The sequence below is a fragment of the Capra hircus genome, chromosome 6 (assembly GCF_001704415.2).
Source record: "Capra hircus breed San Clemente chromosome 6, ASM170441v1, whole genome shotgun sequence".
NCBI lineage: Eukaryota > Metazoa > Chordata > Mammalia > Artiodactyla > Bovidae > Capra > Capra hircus.
This window is the reverse complement of record NC_030813.1, coordinates 92,989,422-93,002,983: the sequence shown is the minus strand read 5'-3', so window position 1 is coordinate 93,002,983 and position 13,562 is coordinate 92,989,422. Positions and strand designations below refer to the sequence as shown.

Here is a 13,562-nt window from a genome sequence, read left to right as displayed (position 1 = left end):
GGGAAGATTATGCAAAACTCTGTAAGAGCAGTATTTCGCCTCTAGCGCTGGTTTGTTTTTGGACTGCTCGTGGTAAAAGCTGAAGCTGACTCACACAAACAAAATTAAACCCCATAAACTTAAAATGTCAAGGCCGTATACCCGAAGTAAACATTCATATTCCTAGTTTACACTTTGCCGTTTTCACTATGATGCTGGCACGGCCAAGCAAATGTATTTCCACCGTGAGGGGAGCCTCAGAAAATAAATAGGACAGAGTTAACGTAGAGCGCCACAGGTTCTTTTATTTACCTCTCGCAATGCAACTTACAGATGTTACACGTTAAAGAAAAAATTAAACCACAGAAGATATCAGGAAACATTTTCTTCGGTCACTTCCTTCATCTCACCTGGCGTCCCAATCGCCGCCTCGAGCAGCGCTGGCTGGGCTTCGCGGTCAGGCCGCCTCAGGCGAGCGCGCAGGAAACAGAGCCGAGTCCCGGCGCGAACAGTGGGTGAGGCGGGATCGCTACTGTCTTCCCGACACCCCCCGTGGCTTTGCGGCTGTGTCTTTCTGATAACCGACCAGCCTCCCCAGCTCGGCTCTTCACTCATGCCAAGAGAAACGAGTAAGAAAACAGCAAGGGTAAAGAAGGAAATGGGCAAGAGAGCTGGCAGCCCCGCGCGCACGCGCACTACGACCAAACGCGGCGCCCTGGGGGCGGGGCCAAGGCTCGGTGCTGAAGCTCCGCCTCCTCCCCCCTCACCCCACCCCTCCGCGCGGGGGAGTGACTGACTCTCGCCAGCCCCTCCACGTCAATCAACCCTCCTCCTTCTCGCACTCTCCGCACCTTGTTATTAATCTCAATACCGATATCGCGCGGACGCCTCTCCCCCGACTCTCTGGGGTGTGAACGTGTGTGAGCGAGAGCGGAGGCACCGAAAGCTGGCGTCTCGGTGCAGCACTCTCGGCCCCGGCAGCAGCAGGCGCAGCAGCAACCCCCGCAGCGGCGGCAGCCCCAGCGCCAGGAGGCCAAGGCCAAGGCCAGGCTCTGAGCGGCTCTCGGAGTAATAGCCGCGGCTTCAGCGGCTGCGGGGGCGCAGCTTCCTCGGGCAGGGGCCTTCGCGTCGGCGGACGAGGCCGCGGGGCCTCTCCTGCGCGTCCAGGGTCACCGTCCCCGAAGCCCGGCGGCGCGGCCCTCGGCCCCTCCCCGCCCCCCATCCGTCTCCTTCTCGCTCCCCTCAGCCGCCCTCCTCGCCGCCGCCTTTGCGGTTCCTCAGGCGGCCCGGCCCGGCCCGCCCGCCCCGCGTCCCCTCCGGCCGGTGCCTCTCCCCCCGGCGGGCTGCCTGCATGTCTTTGCTGCCCTCAGCCCCGCCGCCACCGCCGCCGCCGCCTCCCCCGCCGCCGCAGCACCAGCAGCAGCCGCCCCGCCGCCGCCGCCGCCGTCGCCGCCCGGACCCCGGCGCGCTGAATGCAGGTGAGGAGGGGGGCGCAGGCCCTCGGGGGACCCCAGGCCCGGGCGCTCTGCGCGCCCGTCCCGCGCGAGCTGGGATCTGGGCCCGGCCGGCCGCCGCCGCGGCTTCCCTTCGGGGCGGGCTGGCGGGAGCGAGGCCCGCCCGTGGGTGTTTGTGTTTGCGTCTGCGGCCGCGGCTCCGGAGGGGAAGCATCTGTGGGGGCCGGGTGCGCGCGCGCGCGCGCGTGTTTGTATGTGTGTTTCCCCTGCCGCGGGGAAATGGCTGCTGTTGCTTCTTCTGGGCCGGAGGAAGAGAATGAGGTAGAGTGTTTTCGTGCCTTCGAGTAGCATCGAGAGCGTTGGGCAGAGGAGCGCGACTCCCAGGGAAATGAGGTGGGAGAGGGCCGAATGTGCGTGGGGGTGTTGTGCGAGTTGGGACTCCGGCGGGCGAGGACCCACAGCGAGTGGGTGTGTGTCGAGTGCGGGGCTGACCCGCGTCTCTTTCGGAGGCGACGAAGGTTCCGGTGTGTATGTGTGTGTGCGCGCGTGCGGTGTATGTGTGTGTGTGTGTGTGTTGGGGGGTGGTCCGCGCCCAGGGCCCGGGACTGTGGGGGCCGATTCAGAGTGTCCGGGACCCCCGAGTGGCGCGTCTCTCCCCTCTTTGTGGCCGAGGCTCGGGAGAGCCTCGCAGGTGGGAGCTGCCCCGCGGGGATCGGGGAGGGTGAGTGTGTGCGCGGCTCACGCACAGCAACCGGGCCCGGGAGCCGCGGGTCCGGGCCGCGCCGCTGTTGCCGGGGCCGCGGCAGGAAGCGCGCCGGCCTGCAGCGCGGCCTAACCTCCTCGGCTCCCGCGCGCCCGCCGACCGGCCTCCCTGCCTCCCGCCGGCCTGCCCGGCCGCCTCGCGGGGCGCGGGGCCCTGCCTCAGGCCTGGGCAGGTGAGGGTCGGAGGCGGGACGCGAGGATCGCCGCCTCCTCAGCCGCCCCCGCGTCTCCTGAGGAGCGGCGAAGGCAGATTTTGGCGTTCCAACTGCGAGCTCTGCCCCTGGCCGGCGGTGGGACCCGAGGGAAAGTGAATCTAAGCAGTAAATCTCGCGAAGACGCGGTGTCGAGGTCCCTTCTTTTAATCCTTTCCTTAAGGCTGTGTGTGGAGGGACGAAGTACATATTTCCTTTTTTCTTTTTTTCGTCGCAAATACTTTCCCGTTGATAATACTTAAACGCTTTTTTTAAGATAAAATTTTTCTCAGAGGGGCGGGGGAAGAAATGGAAGCTGGCTTCCCTGTCCTGTGGTGATGGTAGGATTGGATGGATTCTGTGCGTTTGAAATTGTTTTATCCTGCCTCCTAGGGGGAAAGGCGTGTACGCGCCGAGCTGAGGAGGTTGGTGAGGAAGAGGAAGTTACTGGAGCTGTCATCCTCCTCAGCACGGCCAACTCTCGAGCTTAGGCTGTTGGGAGATGCATTGTGTTGAGGGAGTTTGGTACACAGGGGAAGCTCAGGACTGTATTTCAGGGGATACTGACTGCCTTACTGGCTCTAGTTCCCTTAATTATCAATCAAGACAGTCACGTATCGAGTACAAACAAGTTTTCCCTCACAGTCTCCAAAACCTAGAGCAAGCCTCCTCTTTTGTCTGCTCTAAGCGTGTGCTCTTAGCTATTTTGAGAGTAGTTTAAGCAGAACGCAGCTGTAAAGGTAGGTCTGCTGCCAGTAGGCGAACGCTGCATCTCAGAACCAAGTATCAGTGTTGTTTTGATGCTTATTTGCTGTTTACTTTATCTTTCTCACTCTCTGATTACGTCTAGTTAGCTCATCTAGCTGAAAGCTCAATGGATGAAATCTTTATATAGATTCGATCCTTGCCGGCCACGCTCTGTGTCATGTACAGAGGTTGCTCCTTTCTGAACCTGGTCTCACAAAGAAATGTTTCCTGCCGTTCGTGGGGAAGTGTCAACGGGAAGAGGACGAAGGGTGGCGAGCTGTTTTCTGTGACCACTACTGGAAAAACAACACACGTAGTTTAGTGGGCAGAGGACTTGTTTTACGGACCTCGGAACTCTGGCTGTGCCATTTCTCTTAGTTCTTTCACTTTAGGCACGGTACCCAATGTCTCTTAAGTCTGTTTTCTTCATCAGTAACACGGAGATAAGACATTCATAGTAAGATCCTGAGGATAAATTGAAAGGAAAAAAAACGACTTTGGGACATAGTAGCTGCTTAGTTAAATATTAGTTTTTTTTTTTTTTTCCTCCTGCAGCCCTGACTGTGGGCACTGAGAAACGTAAGTACAAATTCTCATTGGATTACTGAGAGCAATATTATGTCACCATATGTTAAAAATCAAGACAATAGAATATTTCAGATATACCTTTGATATACTTAAGGTATTGAATATATCAACACAACGTTAAATGTATGTTAGATGTCTTTTTCTTAGAACGAAGACTGTCAGTAAAAGAGCCTGTGTCCTAATTTATAGAGACTATCTGGTCATACTTGATTTATTTTCATATTTTTGAATAGGGCATCTTTCAGTTTCATTTACTCTTTTTTTTTGAGTTCTTGCTCTGTAGTTCTGGAAAAAAATTTTAAGCTATATATAGCACATATATATTAAGACACAGTCAAGTGTGAAAAAGGATCAAGGGCCTAGAGTTTATTTATAAATATAAGTGCCACACAATTCCCATGCAATTGTTTCAGTTCAAAACCAAAAGCTTTTGGAATATTTTCCTGAATGGAAGCAAAAATTTTCTATCAGTAATTTCAAAAATCTTCTATCAAAAATCAGCTTTCAGTAATTTTCCATTTTTTAAAATTCTGTGAAGAGTGGTAAATGTGTTCATTTAATTTTAATTGTATTGTGGTGGGAAAAATAGTGATATGGAATTTAAGGTAAAGGCAACAGAGAGATCAAATAGTTTTTTTTTCTTATTTGCTGAAGTCAGGGTGAAGATGATGTGGGAGGAGTTTCATTAGTTTAAATTTGTAATATCTCTGTTTACTAACACCAGGTTTCCTTAGGCCTTGTATCATTATTATTTATATCAGCAATGTTAAGCTTAAAACCCAAGTAAAGCATTAAAATGTTAACACATTTATGAAGTATGTTTGTGAAGGATGGGGGGAAAACTTTATTAGAATGAAAAATGTCATGGTTTTTTTAAAGTGTATATGTTATGGGTGTGTGTGCGTTTACAGCGGACAGAATCATATTTAAAGGAAAAATTATTTAAAATTAGGGATAATTTTTAATACTTTAAAAACAATAAAATGGAAATGAATTTTGCCCTTAACTCAGGCAAAATTGGATAATTTTCATTAGACATTTTGAATTATTATTAGACATGAATATTACTATAATAAAATAATTTGTAATTTTTTAATTGGGAGAATCGAGGAAGACATTTTTCTATAATAATCATGAAAATAAGTGTTAATGAAATAATAAGTGAACAGCGAACTTTATTATTTACAGTGGGACTCTTCTTGCTGTCATTTAAAGTAGTTACTTTACAAGAAAATTAAGGTGGAAAATTGTTAAGGTTTTAAAATTTAATGTTACTTAAATGGGCTTTTAGATAATCTTTCCAAAGTAGCCCTTATAAATGTTTTTAATTAGGGGGAATTGAAAAATTTAAGATTCATGCATATTTTACTTTGGGTAATGCTAATTAGGGTAATAAATACATTCCAAAATTTCAGTGGCTTAACACATGTAAGTTTGTATTTTGCTCACATTAACAGACTAGTGCAGGTGCTCCTTGTTAGCAGGCTTGTGGCTTTTCTCCACGTGGTAATCGAGGGACATAGACGCCTTACATCTTATGTCTCCACTGTTCCCTGGAGCCTTGGAGCCCTGCCTGTAACCTACAGGACATTTAAGAACCCCCAAAGACAAACATCTGCCCACATTTCATTGGTAATAATTTGTCACAGAGCCTTATTTGAATGCAAGGGGGATGGGATTGTAGTCCCTGGGTGGTGAACAGCTTGGGGCATTTCATGAAGTTATTTCAGGTGGTAGCATATATTTGTGAAATTATGTCTAAAAGGTGAATTATAATACTTAAAATTGCTTCCCTTCTTCAAAAAGTAAAGTTGTGTGAAGAGGTTGGGGAGCAGTGGGAAGAGAAGGGGAGGGGTAAGAGCCACAGGAGGAGGAGGAGGAGAGAAGGACCTCTCTTCTAAGGTGGGTTTGAATGACAAGTAAATGTCAGGAGCTATTTAAAGATACAGATTTTACAAAGAGCATTACAATCAGATTTTATAACCTTTAGTGGGTCTCTCCTGTACTCTCCAGTTGTTGATTGCTGTTGTGGTCTACTGGGTTCTGGCTGTTTGAGTTATTTCTCTTTGTACTTTGAAAGCTGTTAACTTTGAATTTCAGTTTCTGAAGTATAGTTTTGTGGGAAACATTCTTCGAATTTTCTTTTTCTGTTGGGATAGAGCATTATCATTATTACTTTAAAGAAATGTCATTTAGATGGACCTTACTGTTTTTTTAATGTTTTCTGTTGCTGTTTTTGTAATTTTGAGGTCATTGTAATTAATATTTTGTGAGCCTTAACCCAGAAAGAGCAATAAAATCATCAAATAAACAACAAAGACTTAATTATTAACTTGTGCTCATGTTTCATGATGAAAATACTACAACTTTCTTTGACCACCTGCACTAATACTGAACCTTTAAATTAACTTTATTTCTGGACAACTTTAATTTTAATTGAATTGCATTTTTTTCTTTTATTGTCTAGGATTGTTCTAATGTGAAAACTTGCTCTAGGTACACTTTTATTTATCTTTATTCTGAAGAATTTGATTAGGAATCTGGGGAGTTTTATGTATTTCTGTATTCCCCAAAAGGAAGATTTTAGAGTAAGTCTGACTACTATATGCTAAGTAATTTGTAATCTTTTGCATTTTGAAAATTAGAAACCCTATTTGAGGGCCTATTCTGTACCCATTATTATGTTGTTGTTTAGTCACTAAGTTGTATCTGACTTTTTTGCAATCCCATGGCCTGTAGCTTGCCAGACTCCTCTGTCCACAGGATTGCGAGTTGCCAGGGGGATCTTCTCTACCCAGGGATTGAACCCACGTCTCCTGCATTGGCAGGCAGGTTCTTTACCACTGAGCCACCAGGGAAGCCCACCCATTATTGTACTTGGTTCTAAAAAGAAAGAAATAGAAGAGACTGTTGTAAAGCTTATAGCTTATGAATAAGTGAAGTAAGACATATAATTTAATTATTTCAATACAATAAGCGAACAAGTGGGAGTTACTACAATATAAACTCTTTACAGGCATTCTGAGAGAGAGTAACAAAATGGATTGGTGGGTGGGCCAGGGACTATTCAAAGTTGAGGATTTTTTTGGTTAACAGCTTTTTTTGAGATATAATTCACTTATAGAAGTAGCCCATTTAAAATATATAACTCAGTAGTGTTTAGTATATTCACATTTGTGCAGCTGTCCCAAAATTTATAGAACATTGTAGTCACCTGAAATGTAAATCCTGTATTCTTTGAGTTATCTTTCATTTCCCCGTGTCCTTAATTCTGGGCAAACACTGATCTACTTGTATTTCCATATAAATTTTAGGATTAGCTTATCAATTTCTGCAAAGAAGGCAGCTGGCATTTTGATAGGAATTGTGTAAGTCTGTAGCTCAATTTGAGGAGCATTGCCATCTTGACAATTTTAAATAAGTCTTCCTGTTTATGAAAATGCTTTATGAAAAATCTTTCCATTTATTTAGATCTTTAATTTGTTTTGACAGTGTTCTGTAGTTTTCAGAGTGTAAGTGTTAAGCTTCATTTGTGGTATTATTCCTTAATATTTTATTCTTTTAGATGCTGTTGTAAAATGAATTCTTTATTTCATTTTTGGGCTGCTCACTGTAAATGTATAAAAATACAATTGACTATTGTGTGTTGATCTTGTATTTTGCAGCCTTGCTGAACTTGATTATTAGTTCTAATAGTTGTTTTTTAAATGGATTCCCTCTGGTTTTCTGTATACCAAGGATCATGTCACTTGTAAATAAGTTTTACTTCTTTTCCAGTCTGAATGCGTTTTATTTTGTTTTCTTGCTTAACTGCCCTGGCTAAACCCTTCAGTCCTTTGTTGAAAAGAAGTGTCAAGAGCTGATATTCTTGTCTTGTTTCTGGTCTTGGGAGGAAAGCATTCTTTCTTCCACTATAAACTATGATACTGGCTGTGGGGTTTTCATAGATGCTGTTTATCAGATCGAGGAAGTTTCCTACTGTTTTAGTTTGTTGAGTGTTTTTATCATGAAGGGGTGTAGAGGTTGAGTTTTGAGGGAAATATGAAATAAGTGAAAAAAAAATGAAGATGCTAAGACCGGTAGTAAGTGGCAGATAACGATGATTAACTTGTTTGGGAAAGAGGGGCTAAGCTTTTCTCCCTTCTTTTCTCTCTTCCCTATCCCTTTCATGCTCTTTAATTGTCTTCCTATTAATCTGTATACACATTTGGAGGATCTTTAATCCTTTAGTGAAGATTTTTTGAGTAATTCATATTTCTTGATCAGTGGAGAATATTGCTTCTTTTGAAAACATTTATTAAAAACAGTGTGGAGAATTTTTAAAATTAGTTTGATGGCTAGATTGGAGGGGGGACACAGGAAGCAGGGAGAAACTAAATCATAAATGAATTACTAAACATAGAACCTTGAGTATTCTTTGGAAGGACTGATGAAGCTCCAATGCTTTGGCTACCTGATGCAAAGAGCTGACTCATTGGAAAAGACCCTGATGCTGGAAAAGATTGAGGGCAGGAGAAGGGGGCGACAGAGGATGAGATGGTTGGATGGCATCACCGATTCAATGGACATGAGTGCACAAACCCTGGGAGTTGGTGAAGGACGGGGAGGCCTGGTGTGCTGCAGTCCATGGGGTCGCAAAGAGTTGGACATGACTTAGTGACTGAACAACAACAAAACAATTGAAAAAAAGGGAACAAACCTTTGTGATATCAAGCGTATGTTTAATTAAGAATTCCATGTTTACTTTGAACCTGGCTGTCACCTGACTTTTTTCCCAAAACATTTCAGAATCAATTGTTTTGCTTCTGTAAGTGTTCTGCATAGTTTTCTATGAAATTTAATAGATTTTTAAAGGAAATTTTGTGCTCCAAGGTAAGGTTATATTTCACTTGATGCGGTGATTATTCCTCATTTACTTTTTTGAAATTTTAATTGTTTTCATGCAGCTACATTCTGATTAAATAATGTTTTTTTAAAAAAATTTCTGTCCCTCATGTAAGCCTCAGAAATCAAGTAACTTTGGGTCTAGCTAGGAATCCTTCAGTTTACAAGGCAAAAACTGATAAGTAGTAACAGAATTTTTGTTTTGTATTCTCTTTTGTAGCAGGATTATTACTTTTCATTAATTTTTTAGTCACCTTACAATCTCTCTACAAGTAAAATTTTATTTCTAATTTTTTGAAGAATAAGTAGTTCACTTTGCTGTGAGGCTCAATATTTCATACTAAGTGGACATCTGGTAATCGGGGCTTTTAGATTGTTTTCATTTATTAACAGTAGAAATTAGTGACCCAGATTGGTGATACAAAATAGAAGTTACTGCACTTTATCTTTCTTAGTATCATCTTGAACCTCTCTGTGTAATCTTACACAATTTAGAATCTTTATTTTTCTTTTCCTAAAATACTTAGATTCCCTAAGTGAATAAAATTGATCAGTTATATAATACCAGTTACAAATACTGCTACAAGAATAGAATAAATTTAAGATACACCAACCTTAATTTCTTTCTATACAAAGACTTTGTTGGGATCTTTACATATATATCCGTGGCTTTCTGATCATACTCTTTATATTTAAGTAAAACAAAAAAAAAACTGACAGCATATGTTGAGCTATAGATTCCTATGTAGTGTAGTCTCCTGCAAAATTGACATACGTATTTATGAAATAATATATTGCGATTATGTACAGAATGATAACCTTGAAATAACGAGAATGTGAATCACCAAAGTATATCTAACCTATTAATAAATATTTATTAAGCTTCTGCTGGCTATGTACTGTTATATTCGGGATTCTGGGGAATACGTTCAGAATATAGTCTTTCATACTAGAAAGTGGAACTTGTGTTTATTGGACTACTGAATACTAAGGACTGTGAAAGCCATCCCCTTCACTTTTAAATATGTAATCTAAATTAGTATTCATAAAAATCCTGTGAACTAGACAGTATGATTCTCATTCTCTTGCTGCTTAAGAATTGAGCCTTCGAGCCTCACTTTTCTAGTTCTAGGGAAAATTATTTAACTTCTCCATGCTTTAGTTTCCTCATCCGTAATAGGGAGATAGTTAATTGATAGTTCTCATCTTACAGGGTTGTTGTGAGAGTTAAATGAAATAGTCATAAAGTGCTTATAACAGTGTGGCACATCCGAAGTAAAAAAGCAAAGCAAAACCAGAAAACTCTTATGTGATAGCTATGACTGTTTCTTGTTAGGAGCCATTCAAGTTAAATTGCAAACCTTAAACATTGGAGAAGGAAATGGCAACCCACTCCAGTGTTCTTGCCTGGAGAATCCCGGGGACGGGGGACCCTGGTGGGCTGCCGTCTATGGGGTTGCACAGAGTCGGACACGACTGAAGCGACTTAGCAGCAAACATTGAAAAACCAGTTTTTAAAACAAGGTCTGTTTGACTCCAAAATATTTACTCTTAACACTACTTTCACTTAGAGTGGATGTAAGCCTGAATAAGTAGTAAGCTAGTGAAGGCAAGTATGCTAAGTAACAAAGAACATTAAATGCTGTATCGTATACCAGAGTACATATGGGTGTGTAGCCTTCAGGGATACAGACAGGAGGTAGAAGTTGATCTCACCTGTATAGTTAGAAGGAAGGAAAGGAAAAGTTAATGGATTACAGCAGCATTCTTGCTTGTTCCCCACCATCCATTATTGCAGTTTTAACTTCTGTTTCTTTGTATGTGTTATCACCAGAGAAATCCTTTGAAGATTTATTCAGTATTTAAAATTCTTAATAATGTTACTATTTTTTGGTTGCCTATTTTGTGCTAAGAATAGGAGTTGGCAAAATTTGTATGTGAAGGGCCATAAGGTAAACATTTTGGCTCTGTGGGTCGCAAGATCTCTGTTCTGTATTCTTCTTTGGTTTCTTTCTTCCTTTTTTTGTTAAGTAAACAATCCTTTAAAAATGTAAAACCATTCATTGCTGGCAGGCAAGCTGTAGTTTATTGACTCCTGTGCTAGGAGATTTACGTGAATTAACTTCTTGTCAGAATCTTGGCAAAATTGATATTATCAATTCCTATTTTGTATTTGAAGAAACTGAAGCTTAGAGAGGCAAATTTGATGACAGTCACATAGCAAATAAATGACACAAGAGGTCTAATTCAGATTTAGGTCATGGGAATTCCTCAGCTTGTCTGCTTTCCAGCATATCCTGCTACTACTTACTGCTTTTGGAATAAAATGGAGCTTTCATAGCATTATATGTGAGGCTCATTATGATATTGTCCCCTTGTACCTTTCCAGTTTTATCATTTATTACTCTTCTCTCTTCAAACATATTCTCGAGCCTGGCCAAAATGAGTGACTTTTGTATAGTCTGGTTTGTGCTTTATATGTGCTTACAATACCTTATACTTTATGACCTCGCGGACTTCTTTAATAATTCACGTTAGGTGCTCCAACTCCAGGAAACCTTGCCTCCCCCTTCTAGTCTTTGCTTTATGCTCTTTTTCTGTTCTCCCTTAGCATCTGTGCATCCCTCTTTTGTGACATTTACCACACTGTCTTGTATTTACGTGGTTTATGTCTCTGCTTTCTCATTAGACAGATTTTTAAAGAATATTTATTTGACTGCACCAGGTCTTAGTTGTGGCATGCAAAATCTTTAATTGCACCATTTGGGATCTAGTTCCCTGACCAGGGGTTGAACCCTGGGCTCCAGCATTATGAACATGGAGTCTTAGCCAGTGGACCACCAAGGAAGTCTGTGTGCTAAGTCACTTCAGTCATATCAGACTCTTTGCAGCCCTCTGGACTGTAGCCCACCAGGCTCCTTTGTCCATAGGATCCTCCAGACAAGAATACTGGAGTGGGTTGTCACTCTTTCCTCCAGGAGATCTTCCCAACCCAGGGATCGAACCAGTGTCTCATGTCTGCAGGCAGGTTCTTTACCACTGGTGCCACCTGGGAAGCCAAGAGGAGTCTCCTAGACTGAGATTTAAGTATTTGTTACAAAATAGGAGCTTAACCCCTACTATGTGCTAAGTGTTTAGTATATTTTAGGGGCCTGGTAACTGTTTGTTGAATGAATGAATGAATGAATCAAATGTCATTGCAAATCATAGAAGTTATATCTGCAAATATGTAGTAGCAGAAAGTCATGCATCCAGCTTCGAGGAGGAAAGGGACATTGAGTTAATATCTCGTTAAATTCTGGAATTTCAGTGTGAACAGGGAGGTGATAAGGCAAACTGGAGTATGATTATTATGGAGAGGCTTGAATGAGGAATTTCAGTTTTCTCCTAGGTTTAACTGTAGAGCACTGGGTGGCTTTTTACATCTGTAAATTAGATTTCTGTTATTAATACGTGAATTTTATGTCATGATATTGTTTGAATGATACAGGACATGACTACAGAATTGTTTTGATTAATTATTAATAGTTATTGCAGATATGGCTCTAGAATCATGTCACTATCAATACTATTGAAGACATTGGGAGCATTGAGTGATTTGGAGAGATTGGGGCAGTTTGAAAATAATTATTTAAGAAGATTAATCTGGTTGAGGTATGCAGAATCAGTTGAGATCAGAATGAGAGAAGGGAGGCTCTTTTTTAAAGAATTAAAATATGAAGTGATACGTCAGGAGAGAGATCTGTGTCAATTAGGATAGAAAAGAAAGCTTTTAAGTGACATCAGTGATAGAAAATGAAGGAAGAAGTCAGAGGCAGCTGAAAAATCTGGAGGAGGATATGATTTGGGGAAGAAGACTTTGAATTTTGTATTAGACAAACTGATTAAAATTGGAATTTATTTATTTTTGTCTGAATTTAGGCCCTGCTTACTTTATGCCTGAATAATTAGAATACGCTATGATTGGTTTTCCCTTCCTCTGTCTAATGTGTTGCACTTGGCTATGAGTGGATGTTTGGTTGTATGGACTCTTTGGCAGTCTGGAGAAGACTGTGGAGCCTTTTTAGAATAATAATTTTAACTGAATGAAATAAGATTAAAAAGGAATGTGTTATATTGAAATACAAAAAAATAAATGTGATATATTAATATATGTGCCCCTTTATCAATGCAGTTAAAAAACAAGATCTAGCGGTGAGTCTAATAACTACCATAATTTTAAAGTAGTGATATATATGTAGATGATATTTTGAGTTATATGTAATAACTAATGTGATATGAAAATACAACTTGTATTAGTGATAAAAATCACGAGTACTGCTAACATTACTATGGTAGATTGTCTAGGTCTGGTTGAAAGAGGTACTAAACTTTAATAATTAGAGGTTAGTGAACCTAGGGATAAAATTTTTTTTCTTTTACAAATTTACATTCTCTGAGATTTCTGGATCCCAGGTTAATAATCTTTGTTGTATTGTCTCCTGGTTTTAATTTGCTGTGTGTATTTTTGTCATGTTATTCTTTTTCTTTGCAGACGGTAATATTTTTTCATGTTTACTTTTGCAAATAATTATGTGCTCTTTGTGTAAAAAAAAAAAAAAAGACGCTAAAAGACCGTAATTTTCTGGTTATCCTGTCTCATGGAAATCAAGACTGTTAGTAGTATAATGTGTATAGGAATAGATATCCATTATCTATTTCTGGGTAATATGACTTTATATAACCATATTAACATAATAAAATTTCTTGTTGTTCAGTCACTCAGTCGTGTCTGACTCTTTGCAACCCCCTGGACTGCACACGCCAGGCCTCCCTGTCCTTCACCATCTCCCGGAGCTTGCTCAATCTCATGTCCATTGAGTCATTGATGTCATCCTCTTCTCTTCCTGCCTTCAGTCTTTCCTAGCATCAGAATCTTTTCTAATGAATCAGTTCTTCACATCAGGTGGCCCAACTA

At 41.6% G+C, this 13,562-nt stretch overlaps 1 protein-coding gene across 3 annotated transcripts in view; it reads left to right on the top strand.

Moving 5' to 3' along the window:
- Nucleotides 1,153-13,562, top strand: part of CNOT6L (CCR4-NOT transcription complex subunit 6 like) — a 117,076-nt gene continuing 104,666 nt past the window's right edge. Inside the window, exon 1 of one of the 3 annotated variants that reach the window (XM_018049622.1) lies at nt 1,153-1,457. Coding sequence is in view for 2 of the 3 variants with exons in the window: in XM_013964742.2 (XP_013820196.2) it covers nt 1,687-1,754 (68 nt within the window). In the remaining variant the exon portion in view is untranslated. Of the gene's footprint in view, nt 1,458-1,584; nt 1,827-13,562 lie in introns of those variants that run through there. The other 2 variants (XM_013964742.2, XM_005681805.2) reach the window with 2 other exon arrangements.